Below are 23,579 nucleotides of genomic sequence, written 5' to 3'. Positions count from 1 at the left end.
TTATAAAACGACATTGGTAGGCTATTAAGCCGACTTTTCATTACTATTACAGCCTATGATAGTGATGCAAACTGCTTTATTATGGTACTGTGGGACTCCCAATTTGATAACGGGGAATGATTCAAGCATACGAATCTATGAAAGTTACCAATACTGGCTAATTACAGTTAAAGGTAAGTATCTTATTTGTTTTCCTTTTGGTAATGGCAACAACTTTTCTTGGGCAATCAAAGTGCACTCTGATTACTCTCCCAGGTCCAGCAGATTTGGTTGCAACTTTGGAGCATCCGGACTATGTCTCCGAGGCAGCATATCAGGTGTCAGTGGCTAGCCAAGGTGGTCTTCTTCAGCTTTTGTGGTCCTGGAGCAGTAACTGAAAATCAACAGAATCTTGGAGTTCACCTCCGTCTAGGGTTTAGGGGTCAACTATTCCTGAGCAGCATACCACAGGCACAGTCCTCTCCTTACTAGCCCAGGAGCAGTCCCTTCTTTGATGCATCTCCTCTTTACCAGGTCCAGGGAACAGCAGGGTAGTCATTAGGCGGGTGTGGTGGTTACTTGCCAATAGGCTACTAGTTCCCCCTCCAGCCTGAAGACTTCTTACAATGCATGGCATCGACCTATCCCAGAGTGCAATATTCTACCCACCCAAAGATGGCGGGACCCCTCATTCATTCTGTAGAGCCTGGCAGCCTAAAACAGAGGTGCGGCTAGCTGAGAGCTACAAGTCCATGGGGAAACAAGCTAGCCAACTGTTTTCCCCACTCTGTCCCAGACATCAACCCTGTCTACCAGAACAAAATAGCAGTCTCTCTCTTGTGTAACCACCATTTGCCCTTCAAAGGTAGCTTCCTCTTTGAAACACGTCCTCTGGGCTCACACCCTGTGTGGCTTCCGGCCAGGGAGAGCTAACACCTCTTCCAACAGCAGGGCTCAATTGATTCCTTTCCTGGGAGTAGCTCACACATATCCCCAGGCAGTGGAGAGACTGTCTTGCGGTCAGCATCTGCAAAAAGCCACAGGAAACCTTAGGCAAGAGAGTGGCAACTTTCTAAACTTGCCTTTTACTTAAAAGTTACATTAAATTCGACTTAGACATCAATTTGTGTTTAACATAACTATTATGTTGTCACCTTGATGTACCAACCTTAATAGTCACATTCAGAAGTTAGCACAGCTGAGTTGTCAGTGTGTGACTCTGTGCTTGTCAATTCCACAGTAAAAATGACAATTTACGGTTTTAACCATTAGGACATATAAAAATATATGTCCTGCCTCTTAATATAAAGCTCCCTGCCTTAGGACTCAATAGACCTACCTTGGGGTAACATATACATTAAAAAAGGGAGGTTTGAACTTTGTCAATAAAGCAAAGTTAACACTTTAAACCGCTCTGCCAGTCTTCAGTGGCAGGGTGTGAGACAAGTTTTAATGTCACTGCTGCAGTTCATGAGGGACACTTTGTCTTACAGGCCCTAGATACCCCTGGTACCACGTACTATGGATTTATAAGTAAGTCAATTGAAGCTAATCATATACCTTTGAGGGTCAGAGCACTGGCACTGAGGTATGGTTAGCAGGCCTCAGTGCACTTTCATAGTCAAAAGACCAGCACCACTTTGTAGGGTGATTATGCAAAAAGATACATTTCCTCACACTCTCATTCTGGGCATAGTGTTGCAGAATCTATGAGTATGAGCCAGTCTCCACCTTGCAGTCCTGAGCTTGAGACCAATTCACCACCCGTTTCTGTGATTCCAGAGACATGCACTGGGGAGTCACGACCAGGTCCTCGTGTACAGTCTGAGTTGCAGTCTGTCTGTAGCATAAAAAAACCGACTACCCTCCAAACAAGTGGCAACCTGTGGTAAAAGGTACAAGAGTGTATGTGTGTATATATATGTGTATATATATATATATATATATATATATATATATATATATTTAACACTCCTCCGCCGTTTAGACGAAAGTAATGGGCGCACGCCCTCTGAGTTCCACAAATAGATTTATTTAAATCTCATCAGCAATGAAAACAACACGATCTACGCGTTTCAGTGCTCCTAGCACCTTGCTCACGATCACTTTCTCAAGATTTTTTCAACACATTTAAAGCAATCTTAGTGTTTGATGTTACATCACATCCTGTTCTTAGTAGCTAGGCATTGTGGTATTTGTGGTTTTTAACAATTTGTTTATAAAAAAAAGTCTCTAAGTGAAATTAAACCATTCATTTAACAAGAGAATTCAATAAACCCTTTGCTCTCATGCTTGAGCTCTTTATGATATTAGCTGACGTTATAATTTTCGCCATTATTTTTAGCCAACTCAGTTCATCTTGTCCCTTTCAATCCCTCTAGTGGGATTTGTCAACTGTTTGTTGATTGGGTACCCTTATTTTTGGATCATCAAGTCTTGTTTTGAAATGGGTTTCAACCTCACAAGTTCACTTGTTATGTTCCTCATTTGTCCATATTAGAGATGAATATATAACTCCTCCGATTGGTTGAGGCCATGCGGACTTAAAGTTCTGAAATTTAGGATGTGGCGCGACTCCTTTTGTCTCAGAATTTTTTCGCGATCTCCTCCACGTATGTTCTTTGGTATTGTTTCTATCCCAAATAATTTCAGTTTCAGCCAATCTCATTGTGCTTTAGCTCCATATGTTTTGCCACTGCATTAGCTCTGTCCTTATGTACAGTGGCTCTCACATGTTCCATTATTCGTTTTTTTAGTTCTCCTTTGGTGCTACCTACATACATTAGGGGGCACGGACATTCTATTCCGTAGACTGTGAATTCCGTTTTGCATGAAATTAGTTGTCGTATCTGCCATTTTTTGTTATTACGCATTGGTATTTCCTTGGTCTGTTTGGCAATTTGGCACATTTTGCAACCATAACATTTCACGAAGCCAGTGGTTTTGAGCCAGTCTTTCTTTTTGTTGGGTTTGCAGTGACTATGAATCAACTGATCCTTCAAGTTCGGTGCTCTCCTGTATGTAACCACTGGATGTTGACCCACTAGCTTCCCTAATGTGTCATCCAAATGTAGAATCTTCCAGTTTTTTCTCATGATTTGGACAAGTTTTTTACTGTTTTCAGAGTAATCAGTGATGAGTCGGATGGGTTCTTGATCACTTTTATTTTTGTTTGATCGTTTCAAACATTCCTGTCTAGGTTTTTCATTCGCTTTTTTCCAACATTTCTCAATGTTGCCCTGATTATATTTGCGATTTTTGAATCTTCGTTTTGTTGTAGCACTGTGTTTCTGCCATTCAGAATCTTCGCTACATATTCTTCTGATGCGAAGAAACTCACCATATGGAATGCTTGAGATCAGGGAGGCCTGGTGGAAACTGGTCGCTTCTAGTGTTGCATTGGTAGCCGTTTCTTTTCTGTGCAGCGTCGTGTGGATCTGATTATCTTTGATGTAGATACGCGTATCCAGGAATGTTACCTCTTTGTTGTTAATTTCATATGTGAAAGTTAATCCTGTCATACTGCTGTTGATGATCCTGTAATAATCCTGTAATTCTTCTTGGGTTCCATCCCAGATGATCAGAAGGTCATCTATAAACCTTATCCAGCACATAATTTTGCCAGTGAATTGATCATATTCTGATGCCCAGGCTATTTCCTTTTCCCAGTATCCCATTGTGAGACACGCGTAATTTGGGCTGAATGAAAAACCCATTGCGGTTCCACTGGATTGTCTGTATAACTCTTCACCAAACAGAAAGATATTTTGCGATAGGCATAGTTCAATCATGTCTAATAACATTTGGTTATGGTTTTTATATTTGATGTCTCTGTGTTGCAAAAAGTAATTGCATGCCTTTATTCCAGTGTCATTTTGTATGTTCGTATATAAAGATACGACATCCATGGATATCAGTTGATAATTTTCTTGCCATGGTGTATTTTCCAGTCTTCTTAAGAGATCATTAGTATCTTGAATGTATGAGCTTAGTTGTATGACATGTGGTTTTAGGAAGTGATCAATATAGTTTGAGACAGGTTCCAAAAGGGAGCCCTTCGCAGATAAAATTGGTCTTCCTGGAGGTTTATTACGATCTTTGTGGACCTTTGGCAGGAAATATATTGTAGCTGTTGTCGGGTGGCTGGTTGTTAGATACTTTTGTTCATCTTCATCAATCAAGTTATTCAGTTTCCATTGTCTTAATTTTTCATCCAACTTGTTCTTTATTTCGGATGTAGGATTAGTTTTTAGCCTCTCGTAGTATTTGATATCTTTCAATTGTCTATGGGCTTCAATGATGTATGAACTCTTTTCCCAAATCACAATATTTCCTCCCTTGTCCGCCATTTTTATTTCTATCTGGTCATCTTTGCATAGATTTTCTAATGCTTTTCGTTCCTCTGGGGTTAAGTTATCTTTGTAGTTGGATCCCTTGATTTTATACAAGTCCTGGATCACAGCTTCTTGAAAAATATCCATCTTGTTTCCAGCCGGTAACTGGGGATAAAATTTCGATTTGGGTTTTAGTTTGCTGATGTCTGCTCCTGTTTGTGCAATTGCTTGACTGACTGTTATTTCATTTTCATCGGTTACATCTAGATTCAGAAGTGTGGTGTATGCCTCTGCTTCTTTTACACATACATTTGAGGTGCTTTCTTCTTCCATTCGTATATTTTGGGAATCTTTTTTGTTTTTATTTTCCTCAAAGAACTTGGCCAATTTGATCTTTCTTATATATAGATAGAGGTCTATTCGTACTTGAGCAATGTTCATCTTTTTCTTAGGGCAAAAGTTTATGCCTCGTTTTAATAACATTGTTTCTGTTTCAGTGATTGTTCTTTTGGAGAGGTTAATGATTTGCAATTCATTATTTATTTCCCCCTCTTCTGACGCATACTCCGTGTGTCCGTGCCCACTTTTTCGGTTGATTGATTTGTTCCTGTTGCCCCTTCTTGTCTTTTTTTTGTTTGTGGTCCATCGTTGTCCTCTTCCCCTTCCTCTTGATTGATTTTGTGCACCTCGGCTCTGTTCCCACTGTCTTTGTTGTAGCACGAGGCGCATATCTCCTAAAAAAAAAGGCATCCTTTCGTTGTTTGCTGATGTACTTGGTTCGCCTTCATTTCCTTCCATTGAGATTAATGAATATGAGGAAGATGCACTGCTGGAAAGATTTGAGCCACGTTTTTGTGGGGACAGTTGTTTAAAGAAGTCGTATTTCCTGGAGAAGGTAAATATGCAACCCTCCTCATAATCCACAGTATCACGTATGAATTTATTATGCTTGCGTTCTCTCACTGTATCCTCATGTTTTTCAATTTGGCTTTCTAGTTCCTCCTTAAATTTGATCATTTCATTGTTAAGTTTTAAGGATGTGACCTCTTTCTCCATTTCCTTTAGTTCTTCCTGTATTTTATTCAGGCTGATTTCAATGTGTTTCACAAGAATTGCTACTAATCCCAGAGACGATTTTAAGATGAATTCACCCCATTCTTCAAGTAACTCATTTGATGTATCCTGATGGCTGGGCATCAACATAATTCTCAAGCCCCTTGGAATCCTTTGCACTTCCAGATATTTCTTAAGTGTAATAAATTCCCAAGATTTGTTTATCTCTTTGCGGCTCAATTTTTCCCACATTCTCAATTTGCTTTTAACATCCGATTTGGGGGTATCCGATTTTGTTTGTTTTTCCCCTTTATCTTTGTCTGCATTTCCTTTCACAAACATCGTTGTCAGCAATTCATCTCGTTTTGCTGCCCTTTGTTCCATTATGTTTGCAATTGCTAATGTTTATCTTTAGTCTTTTTATCGTGGCACTTGGTAACTCAAAGGTCGTACTTGTACACATTAAAAAGATAGGTTATTTCCGCGCGTTTCATACCGTGATGAAATTCAAGTCGCGATGCTTCCAAAACCCAATGTGTAACATTTCCGACACAAAACTGACTGCTTCTCTTTTTTTCAAACGCCTTAGTCTTGCGGCTTAACTCCTTTCCCACACAAACACACTCTTACCTCCTCACAGAGCGGTGTGTATGTTACGAGTTGTTGCCGTCAAGATGAACTGAGTTGGCTAAAAATAATGGCGAAAATTTTAACGTCAGCTAATATAAAGAGCTCAAGCATGAGAGCAAAGGGTTTATTGAATTCTCTTGTTAAATGAATGGTTTAATTTCACTTAATTTGTTTATAAAAAAAAGTCTCTGTTAAAAACCACAAATACCACAATGCCTAGCTACTAAGAACAGGATGTGATGTAACATCAAACACTGAGATTGCTTTAAATGTGTTGAAAAAATATTGAGAAAGTGATCGTGAACAAGGTGCTAGGAGCACTGAAACGCGTAGATCGTGTTGTTTTCATTGCTGATGAGATTTAAATAAATCTATTTGTGGAACTCAGAGGGAGTGCTCCCATTACTTTCATCTAAACGGCGGAGGAGTGTTAAATAATTAACGGCTAGGTTCTGCCGTAGGGAACGCACCCATATCGAGCGCTCAATGGCCGGGAAACTGGGAACCGGCGTGTGAAGATTCAATTTCACCCGACCGGAGTGAACGCTGACGAGAGGAGGAGACGGCAACAACTCGTAACATACACACCGCTCTGTGAGGAGGTAAGAGTGTGTTTGTGTGGGAAAGGAGTTAAGCCGCAAGAGTAAGGCGTTTGAAAAAAAGCAAAGCAGTAAGTTTTGTGTCGGAAATGTTACACATTGGGTTTTGGAAGCATCGCGACTTGAATTTCATCACGGTATGAAACGCGCGGAAATAACCTATCTGTTTAATGTGTACAAGTACGACCTTTGAGTTACCAAGGCCACGATAAAAAGACTAAAGATAAACATCAGCAATTGCAAACATAATGGCACAAAGGGCAGCAAAACGAGATGAATTGCTGACAACGATGTTTGTGAAAGGAAATGCAGACAAAGATAAAGGGGAAAAACAAACAAAATCGGATACCCCCAAATCGGATGTTAAAAGCAAATTGAGAATGTGGGAAAAATTGAGCCGCAAAGAGATAAACAAATCTTGGGAATTTATTACACTTAAGAAATATCTGGAAGTGCAAAGGATTCCAAGGGGCTTGAGAATTATGTTGATGCCCAGCCATCAGGATACATCAAATGAGTTACTTGAAGAATGGGGTGAATTCATCTTAAAATCGTCTCTGGGATTAGTAGCAATTCTTGTGAAACACATTGAAATCAGCCTGAATAAAATACAGAAAGAACTAAAGGAAATGGAGAAAGAAGTCACATCCTTAAAACTTAACAATGAAATGATCGAATTTAAGGAGGAACTAGAAAGCCAAATTGAAAAACATGAGGATACAGTGAGAGAACGCAAGCATAATAAATTCATACGTGATACTGTGGATTATGAGGAGGGTTGCATATTTACCTTCTCCAGGAAATACGACTTCTTTAAACAACTGTCCCCACAAAAACGTGGCTCAAATCTTTCCAGCAGTGCATCTTCCTCATGTTCATTAATCTCAATGGAAGGAAATGAAGGCGAACCAAGTACATCAGCAAACAACGAAAGGATGCCTTTTTTAGGAGATATGCGCCTTGTACTACAACAAAGACAGTGGGAACAGAGCCGAGGTGCACAAAATCAATCAAGAGGAAGGGGAAGAGGACAACGATGGACCACAAACAAAAAAAGACAAGAAGGGGCAACAGGAACAAAATCAATCAACCAAAAAAGTGGGCACGGAAACACGGAGTATGCGTCAGAAGAGGGGGAAATAAATAATGAATTGCAAATCATTAACCTCTCCAAAAGAACAATCACTGAAACAGAAACAATGTTATTAAAACGAGGCATACACTTTTGCCCTAAGAAAAAGATGAACATTGCTCAAGTACGAATAGACCTCCATCTATATATAAGAAAGATCAAATTGGCCAAGTTCTTTGATGAAAATAAAAACAAAAAAGATTCCCAAAATATACGAATGGAAGAAGAAAGCACCTCAAATGTATGTGTAAAAGAAGCAGAGGCATACACCACACTTCCGAATCTAGATGTAACCGATGAAAATGAAATAACGGTCAGTCAAGCAATTGCACAAACAGGAGCAGGCATCAGCAAACTAAAACCCAAATCGAAATTTTATCCCCAGTTACCGGCTGGAAACAAGGTGGATAGTTTTCAAGAAGCTGTGATCCAGGACTTGTATAAAATCAAGGGATCCAACTACAAAGATAACTTAACCCCAGAGGAACGAAAAGCATTAGAAAATCTATGCAAAGATGACCAGATAGAAATAAAAATGGCGGACAAGGGAGGAAATATTGTGATTTGGGAAAAGAGTTCATACATCATTGAAGCCCATAGACAATTGAAAGATATCAAATACTACGAGAGGCTAAAAACTAATCCTACATCCGAAATAAAGAACAAGTTGGATGAAAAATTAAGACAATGGAAACTGAATAACTTGATTGATGAAGATGAACAAAAGTATCTAACAACCAGCCACCCGACAACAGCTACAATATATTTCCTGCCAAAGGTCCACAAAGATCGTAATAAACCTCCAGGAAGACCAATTTTATCTGCAAAGGGCTCCCTTTTGGAACCTGTCTCAAACTATATTGATCACTTCCTAAAACCACATGTCATACAACTAAGCTCATACATTCAAGATACTAATGATCTCTTAAGAAGACTGGAAAATACACCATGGCAAGAAAATTATCAACTGATATCCATGGATGTCGTATCTTTGTATACGAACATACAAAATGACACTGGAATAAAGGCATGCAATTACTTTTTGCAACACAGAGACATCAAATATAAAAACCATAACCAAATGTTATTAGATATGATTGAACTATGCCTATCGCAAAATATCTTTCTGTTTGGTGAAGAGTTATACAGACAATCCAGTGGAACCGCAATGGGTTTTTCATTCAGCCCAAATTACGCGTGTCTCACAATGGGATACTGGGAAAAGGAAATAGCCTGGGCATCAGAATATGATCAATTCACTGGCAAAATTATGTGCTGGATAAGGTTTATAGATGACCTTCTGATCATCTGGGATGGAACCCAAGAAGAATTCCAGGATTATTACAGGATCATCAACAGCAGTATGACAGGATTAACTTTCACATATGAAATTAACAAAAAAGAGGTAACATTCCTGGATACGCGTATCTACATCAAAGATAATCAGATCCACACGACGCTGCACAGAAAAGAAACGGCTACCAATGCAACACTAGAAGCGACCAGTTTCCACCAGGCCTCCCTGATCTCAAGCATTCCATATGGTGAGTTTCTTCGCATCAGAAGAATATGTAGCGAAGATTCTGAATGGCAGAAACACAGTGCTACAACAAAACGAAGATTCAAAAATCGCAAATATAATCAGGGCAACATTGAGAAATGTTGGAAAAAAGCGAATGAAAAACCTAGACAGGAATGTTTGAAACGATCAAACAAAAATAAAAGTGATCAAGAACCCATCAGACTCATCACTGATTACTCTGAAAACAGTAAAAAACTTGTCCAAATCATGAGAAAAAACTGGAAGATTCTACATTTGGATGACACATTAGGGAAGCTAGTGGGTCAACATCCAGTGGTTACATACAGGAGAGCACCGAACTTGAAGGATCAGTTGATTCATAGTCACTGCAAACCCAACAAAAAGAAAGACTGGCTCAAAACCACTGGCTTCGTGAAATGTTATGGTTGCAAAATGTGCCAAATTGCCAAACAGACCAAGGAAATACCAATGCGTAATAACAAAAAATGGCAGATACGACAACTAATTTCATGCAAAACGGAATTCACAGACTACGGAATAGAATGTCCGTGCCCCCTAATGTATGTAGGTAGCACCAAAGGAGAACTAAAAAAACGAATAATGGAACATGTGAGAGCCACTGTACATAAGGACAGAGCTAATGCAGTGGCAAAACATATGGAGCTAAAGCACAATGGAGATTGGCTGAAACTGAAATTCTTTGGGATAGAAACAATACCAAAGAACATACGTGGAGGAGATCGCGAAAAAATTCTGAGACAAAAGGAGTCACGCCACATCCTAAATTTCAGAACTTTAAGTCCGCATGGCCTCAACCAATCGGAGGAGTTATATATTCATCTCTAATATGGACAAATGAGGAACATAACAAGTGAACTTGTGAGGTTGAAAACCATTTCAAAACAAGACTTGATGATCCTAAAATAAGGGTACCCAATCAACAAACAGTTGACAAATCCCACTAGAGGGATTGAAAGGGACAAGATGAACTGAGTTGGCTAAACATAATGGCGAAAATTATAACGTCAGCTAATATCATAAAGAGCTCAAGCAAGAGAGCAAAGGGTTTATTGAATTCTCTTGTTAAATGAATGGTTTAATTTCACTTAGAGACTTTTTTTTTATAAACAAATTGTTAAAAACCACAAATACCACAATGCCTAGCTACTAAGAACAGGATGTGATGTAACATCAAACACTAAGATTGCTTTAAATGTGTTGAAAAAATCTTGAGAAAGTGATCGTGAGCAAGGTGCTAGGAGCACTGAAACGCGTAGATCGTGTTGTTTTCATTGCTGATGAGATTTAAATAAATCTATTTGTGGAACTCAGAGGGAGTGTGCCCATTACTTTCGTCTAAACAGCAGAGGAGTGTTAAATAATTAACGGCGAGGTTCTGCCGTAGGGATCGCACCCATATCGAGCGCTCAATGGCCGGGAAACTGGGAACCGGCGTGTGAAGACATATATATATATATATTTATTTATTTCTTTCAAGTAATCTAGAAATTGACAACTTTGAAAACGGTATGGTATGTACATAATGCATGAATCAACATTCATAATAGAGAGCATATCATTGTGGAGTGAGTCCAGACAGTGCTTGTTTTTAAGTTGTGCAATAGCATACTATTAACAAGAAGAACAGAGAACTGCACAATCAGCAAGCGGTGAGGTGACTGTCTGAGAAGAAAAAAAGACAATTTTTTTTATTGTTTGTAAACAGTCAATAGTACAAATATTTGTCCTCTTGTAAAGTCAAGTTTCGAAATAATTTGCCTTGTTTGCTGTATGAAAACGTAATATTGTTGATCCCACAGCAGTCTACCTGAGAATTAGTTTGTTTTACATAATATACTGACTGACTTTTATTGCTATCAAGTCTAACTATGAAAACTGTTGAATTTTTAGTTATATAAGAAACAGGTTTTGATGCTGTGCATTCGGACACTGATCCGGTGAGTCATCTCCTAACATCTTTGCCCCTGCAGTTTAGCTCAGTTCTGGTGCTGTTCAGGTGACTGCTAAGGGGGGCACCACCTTGTAAGTGACTAGAGAGCCTCAACGCAAGAAGATTCACAGAAGGTAGGTATCCAAGTCCTCAAACATGCTAAAAGTCTTCTCTGAATAAGTGGAAACACTAATCCCCCAAAGAGCTAGTCATTCAGGACATCTATCCCTCCAGCACTGTTAAAGGACATCCAACACCAGACGATCCACGTCAGAGTATGTGACTGCCATTAGTGCTCGTCCACTTCTTGGAAGAGCAAGGGTTAGCAATGAGCTTCGTGACAAAGCTGTGTTCTTAGGAGTCTGCACCAGTGGTGCATCACCTCAGGATAAAGTTCCCCAGTGGTTTCTATACTGGCTAGCTCTCCCTCTGTATTCGTGAACTCCATGGCTGATAGATCAAAATTGTCCAAGCCTTAGGAGTTGCCACAGCCATCTGATCCAAGATCTTGCAGCATATGTTGTGACTCTGTGACATCCTCAACATTCTTCTCATATTTTTACCTGGTACGAAACAAAATGCTGGAAAAGGTTCCATTGCCCCTAAGCCTAAATATCTTTTTAGGTTCTACAGTCTTCAGGGCTGCTCTAAGGGCAGAGGATCAGCCCTGGTCACAAGTCCACCTGACCCAACTGGAGCAGCCAGTACAAGTATCAGTCCAAACATCAATCCTAGAAACACCACTTAGCCATTCAGGGATGGACAATTCCCCAATGGTTCATTCTCCCAGCCTCTTTCGCTGCAGTGGAGCTCATCCAGGTGGAACAAGACACCTCGCAAAAATTGGCCCTCATATGCTGTTATGGATAAGGCTTGCCCCAGAGAATAATAGCATGTGTGTTGGTGGCTGCAATACCTGCTCCACTGAGGTTAGCCATGATCATGGAACCTCACATTTTCAAGTAGACTCAGAAGATTTGGGAAATGATTCTTCCCAGCAGGAGATTTTCGGATATAAATTCCAACAACAAAAAATATAAAAACTTCTACTAACAGCAAAAAAATTCACCCTGATGAGGCCCTCCTCCAATACTTTAAGCATGCTTTCTTCCATTGTCTCTGGACTTAAAACAAATGTAGTGCAAATTCTAAATACTGACCCCCCCCTCAACTGGTCTATAATAACAATTTTACAATTCTTACTGAAAAACAAAAACAAATTATTGCATTCAAGCTTCCTCTTAAATCATTCTGATCCCGGCTTACATCATCATAGTAACTTCTCTACCAGCTCACTGCGCCCTATTATCACTGCAACTTAGCAACTGATTTTCCTGAAAATCAGGCTTTCCTGGTAATCTCTATCCCATCTGCATTTTATACCTCCTTCCACCAGCTATAGTTCTTACCAGAGAAAACATCCTAAACTACTATCGGAATTATTCTTCAAGCCATGAAGTAGGAGCTATTTATTCCACTTTAAAAAAAAAAATCTAGATCTTCCTGATCCCTCAAGCTTCAGGTCCCTTTCACTGACTGCTCTTGTTGGTGGCAAAACTTGCAGAGAAAATGATGTCTCAATGAAACTATACTGAAACTTCTGGCCTGCTTTGTTGCTGATTTACACTGCCCACAAGCACAGAGACTATACTGCAGACATCATTGCTCCCCGCCAGATAATTCAAGAATATACTGACAGACATGCTGGCCCTTTTCTGCAGCACCAACTTAATGATCGATTGGCCTCAGCCGGAATCGCAGAAGACACTTGGATTGTCATGCAACTAAACCAGAACACTAGCAATACCATTTTACCGTTTAGTGATTATTTAACGACCATTGACCAATAGACAAGTCAGAATGTTCTTAAATTCAACCTAAATACGGATTGTGGCTGACTAAAATGCTCAGTGATACCTTTACAATTTGGTTATCATTGTCTGTGGATACTCCACGAACTACAATAAAACATCTGCTATTCATCTGGCTAATATCTTCTCCTTTTCGATCAATATGCAATGTTGATGAATGCCTTTACCTTCACCATTTGTAGAATATAACAAGCTATAGCTGGGCCTTCTCTTGTATGCTTTGCTTCAGCACATTCAAAATATTACTGTAGTTATTCTGTGAACTATTTGGACTGTATCTTTGTGGCCACAGAAAACAACTTTTCTAGTTGTGGATGCAGGAGAGCATTCTGTTTAAGGTACTTTGTATTGCTCAACAGGCCTCACGTCACCTGTGTCCACCGTTCTAAAAGAAGCTGAGGCTTATCAGCCTAGTCAGCAACTGTCCTGGAATTATACACCATCACAGGAAGTCATTACGTTTTAAATGTGCACATATAGGAGGCTGGGCGAAGTTAGTACCTGCACCCAAGCAATTCGACTTGGATTCAGTGTTCATCTATGTAGGTTTTCACAAACCTTTGCAGTCCCAACTATATTGTTAATTGATCGTATTCACATATTATCAGCTCTTTTTATCCTAACGTCAGGATGCCTAAGAGAGGATATGCAAACACGTATTACTCCCTCACCCAAAGGGAAATTTGGTTGTACCGTACAGAATTAATTTAAAGCACAAGATAATGCAATATCTACACAATGTACTTCACAAACATGACGGGAATAGCAGCAACTTTTAATATCCGAATTAATATCAGAACACCTCATGAAGGAAGTGCAAAATGCCAAGGAGCAATTAGAAAGAAAGGTTTTGTTTCAATGACAGCCCCTATCCAAAAAATGAGTAGGTCTGGTAAGGTGCGATAAGCATGCAGTATTCATATTCCTTTCGATGGCAAACCATTTTTTTTCAACATTTAGGTCTGCCTTTCATAAGAAGTTAACAACATTAAGGGTCACACACCTGTCCTGCTCGCAGTACACCAGGAGGGGCATAGACTAAGGACAAAATCCTGTGTTCTGATGAACTGGACTGAATTACACATGGTTTCTTTCATAATATTGATTTTTTTAAAAAACAGAACCAGACAGTTCTGGTTATTCTCATGGACAACAAGGACAGATCTAAGGTCCAGGTCTTTGAAAATGGATTGTGTGACTGCTCTTCTCACTGTGGTAATCAATGGCATTTTTTACTTTAAATAAACAAAGCTGCTCATCCTGTGGTTTAAATGGTGCAGAAACCATTGGCTTAGGTCCATCAGTTAATTTTCATCACTTTTGGTAGTTGTCGAAAACTCTATAAAACCCAGGGCTGCTCCTTGCCCAACTGAGCTTTGTAATGTTTCAAAGCACGCTTTGGGGGTATTAATGTCTGGCTAAGTCCAGACTTTCTTTTCCCCTGCTGAGGCTGCACATCTTCAAAAACAACAATTCCTTCCTCGCCAGCCCACTCTTTGGTAGAGGTAAACGCAGGTGCCTCCTCAGAATGCATTCCTGGGATCACAGCATTTGCAGCTACTAGTAGATCACTATCATGTGCAAACTTGCAGTTGCTGCCAAAGCGGCATCGCCCATCTTTCCGGTATGCCAGGCAGATTTTGCGGCCACCAATTTCCATTGGCTTCTCCTGCAATGTCAGCTGCACATGTTTCTCTAAAAGGCTGAGCTTTGCTTTCTGTTCTTCCCGAAATGGGTTGGCAAAGACACCAGACTGTCCATGCATCTGATAAGACTCAGCCACTGGCCCTAGTTTGGGGGCTGGTAGACGTGTTTCTGAGTAATAATCCACAGAGGACATTGGTAAGGCAGGTGCAGCGTCCATTGAGCAGGCCGTGTCAACAGTACTGTTACCGGTGTCTTCATCGCTGCTGCTGCTGTCGCTGCCTTCAAAATAATTCACTGCTGTTCTGTAAGATGGGAAAGAAGTTTTTAGGAACATTAATCAGTAAGAAACTACAAACAATAACACTCAAGGGCAAAATTCCTACTACAAAACTCATTTTGTATACAGCAGTCCAAAAATATTTTATGGTACAATTACTGGTAGACGCCGACAATCAGCAAAAAGGACCAACAAATATTTAATTACTTAACAGAAAGGGCTTCACATCCCATCACTATCCCCTTTTTTCAGGTTTGGCTTTTGTGCACATTCTCGATCAAACATAAATAAATGTTTCTTTATAAATATAAAAGTCCAAGTTTTTGGTGATCTTATAGCACACCTGGTGTTTGTGGTCCAAAGCAAAATGCCAAAATATGTTTCAAAAGAAGTATTTATTTATGTAAATGGAATGAGCATGACTATTTTTTTTCCCAATCAAGTGGAGTGAAAAAAAAAATCTCTTCATTTTTCAATTTCATTTTTTAGGTTTCGCAGAGAGACCTATTGCAGTCAAACCACAAAGCTGACTTCACGATGCAGATTTGTAGAAGTGCACGTGCTCGTGACCGCGCTTCTGTCCCCTTGCCTTGCTCTTCAAAGGCTGCCCTTACCATTTGCTCCTGCCCCGCCCACTGGTTCACACTTCACGGCTGCTACTCGCATTTCTGCCCAGCAGCTTCAAAGGGATCTGCTTCCCCGCCCACTGCTTCACACTTCACGGCCGCTCCCCACAGCAATGCCAAGAGCTTGTCACAGTTGGTGTGTTCTCTTTTTTTAGATCTCACGGGGCGTGATTTCCCTCTTTCACCCTGTCTCCTCTTTCGTTCTTTCTTTTGTGCCCTTTGCTTGCTATTTTTTCTTTTCCCTAATCCCCAACCTTGTATCCCTATTTTGCTCGTCATCCGGCCCTGGTATTGTTTTCTCCTTCCTCTCACTCTTCACATTTCTGTCTGCTACCTCTTTCATTTGTCTTATTTCTCTTGACATCCCTGCTGTTCCTTCAACAGACTGTCTTTGTTTTCTCATTTTGCTCTTACCACGTTTTCTCCTCGCTCTGGCACAAAACCTCCTCTTTTTCTCCCTTTCCCTGCCTCACCTTTCTGTTTTCACCCGTATGACTTTCTTTTCTTCCGTTTCCATCTTTCTCCCATCTGTCCTTTACTCCATTCACACACTGTACTCCACCCCCCCTTTCTTTAAAATATTTCTTTATTGTTTAAGCCGAATCTTTGTAGGGCACACACAAATAGGTCATTCACAAGCCCATGCCCTCCCCACCTCCCATCAGTACATATTAGCACTTAATTAGACTCTTAGGAATAATGGGGGGGGGGGGTGGGGGGGGGGTGCTCCCAGGGGCGGGAGGGAGTGTGCCTGCGTTCACTGTGTGATTCAGTGGTGTGTCCTCGTGACGTGCACAGTGCGCTGTATAGTACACGAGTCACCGCTCCCTGGCCTGCGTGGGGACAAGCGCCTTCCTGCAGTGTATTCTAGCCCTGCGTTAATGTCCCATTGTGTGAAGCGCACGAGTAGAGGGAGGGGAGGAGGGGGGGGGGGAAAGAGTGAATCTGATGCTGAGCAGTGGAGCGCAGCACTGCTGAGTCCCGGCCTCTGTCTCATCTCGGACCCCGACCATCGCCGGAGACTCGACCTCCGGCGCACTCACCCGCCTGTCACTTCTGAGTCAGAGCTCACTCTGCTGTCACCGTCCCTGCACTCTCGTCTCAGTGTCAGACCTCTCTTACTCTCGTCTCAGTGTCAGACCTCTCTCACTCTCGTCTCAGTGTGTCAGACCTCCCCCCTTACTCTCCGCTCTCATCTCAGAGTCAGACCTCTCTCCCCTCTCACTCTCTGCTCTCTCCCCACTCTCTGCTCTCACCTCTCCACTCTCACCTCTCCACTCTCACTCCCCCCTCTCCACTCTCCACTCTCTCTCCCCTCTCACTCTCTTCCCTCTCACTCTGCAATCTCTCTTCCCTCTCACTCTCCGCTCTCTCTTCCCTCTCACTCTCCGCTCTCTCTTCCCTCTCTCTTCCCTGTCTAGGCTGCTCTCTGACTGTCTCCAGTGGCCTCTGTCTGTCTCTGGTCACCCCTCCTCACCATCACACACCCTCACATCCACTCACCCTCACCCTCACCCACTCTCACCCTCTCGCACACCCTCACTCACCCTCATCCTCATCCTCACACCCTCGCACACCCTCACTCACCCTCATCCTCATCCTCACACCCTCGCACACCCTCACTCACCCTCATCCTCATCCTCACACCCCCTCGCACACCCTCACAACCCTCTCCCTCTCACTCACCCTCACCCCCCTCACCCTGACACACCCTGTCACCCTCACACCATCACCTTCACACCCCCACTCACCCTCACACACCACTCACCCTCACACCTCCTCACCCTCAGCCCCTCAAACACCCTCACCCTCACACCCCCTCACCCTCACACCCCTTCACCCTCCCTCACATCCTCTCACCCTCACTCACCCTCACACACCCACTCACCCTCACACCCACTCACCCCCTCATCCTCACACACCCTCACACACCCTTACCCTCACACCCCCTCACTAACACCCTCACGCCCTCACTCACCCTCACACCCCCTCACTCACCCTCACACCCCCTCACTCACCCTCACACCACTCACCCTCACACCCTCACCCACCCTCACTCACCTTCACTCCCCTCTCAACCTCACACACCCTCACACCCCCTAACCCTCACACCCCCTAACCCTCACACCCCCTAACCCTCACACACCCTAACCCTCACACACCCTAACCCTCACACACCCTAACCCTCACACACCCTCACTCACCCTCGCACACCCTCACCAGCATAGCATAACAAAACCTAGCATAGCATAGCAAAACATAGCATAACAAAACAAAACATAGGATAGGATAGCAAAACCAAACCTAGCATAACAAAACAAGAAATAGCATAGCAAAACACAACAAAGCATAGCATAACAAAACACAACAAAACATAGCATAACAAAACATATCATAAGATAAAACATAGCATAACAAAACAAAGCATTGCATAACTAAACATAGCAAAACACAAAGCATAGTATAACAAAACAGCATACATAAAACATAGCATAACAAAGCAGATCAAAACATAACTTAGCATAACAAAACACAACAAAACATAGCATAACAAAACACAACATAGCATAACAAAACAAAGCTTAGCATAGCATAACAAAACATTGCATAACATAGCATAGCATAACAAAACATAGCATAACAAAACATAGCATAGTAAAACATAGCATAATAAAACACAACAAAACATTGCATAGCATAACAAAACATAGCATAACAAAGCATAGCATAGCATAACAAAACAAAGCATAGGATAGCAAAACAAACCATAGCATAACATAAAATAACAAAACATAGCATAACAAAACATAGCAAAACACAACGAAACATAGCATAGCTTAACAAAACATAGCATAGCTTAACAAAACATAGCATAACAAAACAAAGCTTAGCATAGCATAACAAAACATAGCATAACATAGCATAACAAAACATAGCATAACAAAACATAGCATAACAAAACATAGCATAACAAAACATAGCATAACAAAACATAGCATAGCAAAACAAAGCATAGCATAATAAAACACAACAAAACTTTGCATAGCATAACAAAACATAGCATAGCATAACAAAGCATAGCATAGCAAAACACAATACCACTCAGTGCCACATAATTATATGCTACATAATTACACACCACATAATTACACTCTACTGAATGCAACACACTCCACACAATACCACTCAGTGCCACATAATTACAAGCCACACAATTACACTCTACTGAATACAACATACACTCATAATACCACTCAGTGCCACATAATTACATGCAACATAATTACACGGCACTCAATGCAACATACACTCCAAATACCACTCAGTGCCACATAGTTACATGCCACATAATGACACGGCACTCAATGCAACATACACTCCACACAATACCACTCAGTGCCACATAATTATATGCTACATAATTACACTGCACTCAATGCAACATGCACTCCAAATACCACTCAATGCCACATAATTACAGTGCACTCAATGCAACATGCACTCCAAATACCACTCTGTGCTACATAATTACACGCCACATAATTACACTGCACTCAATGCAACATACAATCCAAATACCACTCCGTGCCACAGTTATATGCCACATAATTACACTGCACTCAATGCAACATACACTCCAAATACCACTCAGTGCCACATAATTACACTGCACTCAATGCAACATACAATCCAAATACCACTCCGTGCCACAGTTATATGCCACATAATTACACTGCACTCAATGCAACATACACTCCAAATACCACTCAGTGCCACATAATTACACTGCACTCAATGCAACATACACTCCAAATACCACTCAGTGTCACAAAGTTATATGCCACATAATTACACTGCACTCAATGCAACATACACTCCAAATACCACTCAGTGCCACATAATTACACACCACATAATTACACTCGACTGAATGCAACACACTCCACACAATACCACTCAGTACCACATAATTACAAGCCACACAATTAAACTATACTGAATACAGCATACACTCCTCATAATACCACTCAGTGCCACATAATACACGCAACATAATTACACTCTACTCAATGCAACATACACTCCAAATACCACTCAGTTCCACATAGTTACACGCCACATTATTACACTGCACTCAATGCAACATACACTCCAAATACCACTCAGTGCCACATAATTACACTCTACTGAATACAACATACACTCACACAATTCCAGTGAGTGCCACATTATTATATGCAACATAATTACACTGCGCTCAACGCAACATACACTCCAAATTCCACTTAGTACCATATAATTATATGCTACATCTTTACACTGCGCTCAACGAAACATACACTCCAAATGCCACTGAGTGCCACATAATTACACGCCACATAATTACTCTATCTATTGCCCTCACTATCTGTCTATCGTCCTCACTCTAACCATCACCCTCACTCTTTGTATCGCCCTCACTCTCTCTATCTGTCTATCGCCCTCACTCTATCGCCATCATTCTATCTATCCATCGCCCTCCCTCTATCTATCTATCGCACTCACTATCTATCGCACTCACTCTATCTATTGCACCACCACAGCATCACTCAGCACCACCACAGCATCACTCAGGGGCACCACAGCATCACTCAGGGGCACCACAGCATCACTATCCGCTACCACTGCATCACTGAACGCCACAGCATCACTTGTCGCCACCACAGCATCAATCCGTGCAACCATTCAACAACTGGTTCAAATGTGTTCTCTCAATGTTTCAAGCTTTATTACAAATATAGCAAAAAGATGTTAATATTTCCCTTCTGTTCTTGGATTTTCGTCACAATAAAATACACTGAACAAAATCTTCACAAAAGTTATTTACAAAAGTTTAAGCTATTGCCGTTATAAATTACAATAACTTTTATTTAAGTATTACTTATTTTTTAAAAATAAAGGCCATTGTTATTTGTAATATCAATTTATCTAATTCATGTAAATACAACACATATTGCATTACAAATGCTATAGGTGTCACATTTGCGAAATGTATAGCTATTGGCATTGTAAATGACAAAGCTATTAATTTCGCTATTTTCAAAACCAACACATAAATAAAAAAATTGTCATTTACAATACCAATAGCTCAAACTTTCCTAATGCGAGACCTATTGCATTGCAAATACTTGTTTTTTTTGCAAGTTGAATACTTCGTTCGAAATAGTTGAAAATTGTTTTTTTTTAATTAAAGTCTAAATATTTTTGTTAGGCCTGTTCTCTGGGGGATATGTGACTCAAGGGCAGCTTGACAATCCTTGTGACAAATACTGCTACCTACCTTAGAAACACAGGTACTAGAGTCCCTCTATTTTGGCTGTGACTTTCAGGAAAGGGAGAGTTTGAACACCTGAGGCTTACTCTTTTAACATAGTGTTGGTCAGAACGACTAATTCAGGATGCATACGTATCACTCAAAAAATGTATTGCCCATGCAGTGTTATTCTGGATTAAAAATTGATTAAACATGTTCAGCTGCACTGAGAAGTTGTATGGTTTGCGTTAGCCTATAAATATGATAAATCGTGATCTGCTCAGCAGGGGGGGCAGGGGTATATGAAATCAGGATAATAATCATAGTTGAGCTTGACATAGGGTATCCAAGTGTAGTCTCTGATCAGGGAGCAAAGTGAGCGCATATGTTGCCGTTCAGTAGGCTCTTACGACTCTTCAGAGTTTCTGTGGAAAGTTCAAAGTTTAGGCAATCACATGCTACACAACACTGGGAGTCACTTACAGATGCACATGGTGGCTTCGCATCTGTAATATTGCTGCATCTAGCACACTGCTTGGGGTTCCGGTTGAGATGGGCATTGAAGCATCACACCTGCTCTTTGTCTGACTCTGCAAAGTACACCAGAGCAGTGGAGGCTACGAGAGGATTTCAGGCTGTTGCAGTGCAAGGCAGGTTCTAACAATGCAAGACAGCCTATCTTTTTTCAGGAGCAGTACACACAGAGAGAAAGCCAGTTCTGTACTTCCTGCAGAATTTGAAAGTCTCTTTTCTCCTTGACCTGGACCACACACAATGTTCCCGGTCACCTTCCTAACCGCACTTTTCGTACAAACCCCATTTATGCTCCAAGGTTTTGCTACTATACCAATGTCATTGCAGTGACCTGATGAATAGTGCGGAGAAGACACTCAAACTGGCATTAAAATGTCAACGTTGTGATTACTTAGCTAGAAGGCATAGAATAGCGGGAGATGGGAGGCCTCCAAACTTCGAAGTAAACACAGTTAGTGCTACTTAAGAAGACTGCAGCTTGGTATCAACTAGGAGGTCCACAGTTAATGAAAGAACATGGGATGTTCCAATAAGTAAACAATGCAGCCTATTATTGCTTGTAAATCACGTGTCTGCCATATCGGTTATCTGTACCAGTGTAGTTTTATATTGGTGGGCGATTGATTTACCATGCATATAAACATTACTGCTGCTAATTTGTATTCGTACATCTATTCCAGCGGTCCTTTATGCTTTCCTCTCATGGACACTCTGGTCATAGCGCCTATCAGTATATATATTTTTTTTTACATATCTCCTTTTTGTAACAGGAACTCTGCGCCCATTGAAGCCAAGCACAGCGCTCTCGGAGTTATGGCGAAGGACTTACCCAGACAGATGGGGTTTCAGGGCACCGCCAGAGGGGACACCTCCAGCCAGAGTATCTCCTTCGTCGGACGTTCCTTCATCGCTGGAAGAGGCGTAGTCAGCCAGCAGGCCCAGTGAATTGGGGAGCCCAGCCATGCTCCGCAGGGCGGCTTTCAGTCACGCCGTGGAGTTTAAAACTCGCGGCGGCTGGTATAATGCATGCTTTAAATTAAAAGTATAGGGAATACCCCAGACCCCCGCTGCTCCGTGAAGACAGAACCACGTACTGAGTCAGACCGACACTTAACCAGCTGTCTACGTCGTTGTCCCCGCCCCTAGCCACATATAAACCACGTTCAGGCAGTCGCATTTCTAATGGTGATATTTTATTTACATTTTTAACTTATAACTAAGTGGAAACTGACGCGCGTTGCTCCAAGCGGCGAGAACTAGCCCTCTTCTGTAACGAGGGGAGCGTGATATTGTCGTTTCAATAACACGTCCGGTCAGGGTCCGTCGACAGCCGGACCAGAAAGGGGCGCCGAACCCCATTTACAAGCTCAAGCCTGGAAACAGCAACAGCAACGCCGCCCGCCATGCACGCGACGCAACGTCACGCCGTCGATTGCGCGTCTTTGCCTGTAAGCGGCTCTGAGAGTGGACACTTGTTTTAGCTGCTTCCCAGAGTCCACGATCATTATTGGTTCCTATTGATGTCAATAGTATTGGGTTGGCGAGGGCGTGAGCTGAAAAGTCAACAAGGGCTTAAAAAGTATGGTAATACGGTGTAACGCTCCGTCAGTTGAAGATACTCCAAAGCTGCCAAGGTTTCAGATTGCTATGTGTGACATTTTCATATATTCAGTCTAAATATGAGTGACATACTACGAGTGACACTCGCCAGCAAGTTTACCTAGACTGAATAAATGCTACACAAAACCAAGTGTTAACTGTATCCTATCCCGGTGTGGAGTGCATTTACAACCTGTCTGTGCAATAGCTTGTACTGTGCACAAAATGAAAATAGCCTAGCGTTTAGAGTTTGAGGCTCTGCCTCGAGCCTGCACTCAGCAATGCTACAAAGTGTGCTCATGTCCTATTCATCAGTGGATATCCTTCAAATGAATGACCCATCATGATGACTCTACCTGAATTTATACAAGTCACATGATTATCAAGTTATTGTCAACTTATTATAAACTTATTGTCTTACCATCATCCAGGTACGCATGTCAATTGCCTTCTGATGAAACCCTGGACATCTTCAGAGGCTCCCATAACTAACTACTTCTGGCCTTGCGCT

At 41.4% G+C, this 23,579-nt stretch overlaps 1 protein-coding gene across 1 annotated transcript; it reads right to left on the bottom strand.

Annotated features, from left to right (window-relative positions):
• Positions 1–10,941: 10,941 nt before the first annotated feature.
• On the bottom strand, positions 10,942–22,917 carry LOC147735034 (uncharacterized). Its single transcript, XM_086953135.1, has 2 exons — positions 22,299–22,917; positions 10,942–15,041 (listed from the first exon to the last, which is right to left on the bottom strand). Exons 1-2 carry the CDS (start codon positions 22,430–22,432, stop codon positions 14,432–14,434), a joined length of 744 nt encoding a protein of 247 aa, XP_086809261.1. The 5' UTR covers positions 22,433–22,917; the 3' UTR covers positions 10,942–14,431.
• Between the last annotated feature and the right edge of the window lie 662 nt (positions 22,918–23,579).

This window comes from Lissotriton vulgaris, chromosome 1_2, assembly GCF_964263255.1.
Source record: "Lissotriton vulgaris chromosome 1_2, aLisVul1.2, whole genome shotgun sequence".
Taxonomy (NCBI): Eukaryota; Metazoa; Chordata; class Amphibia; order Caudata; family Salamandridae; genus Lissotriton; species Lissotriton vulgaris.
Note: the sequence above shows the minus strand (reverse complement) of the source record. Positions and strands in the feature narration are given on the sequence as shown.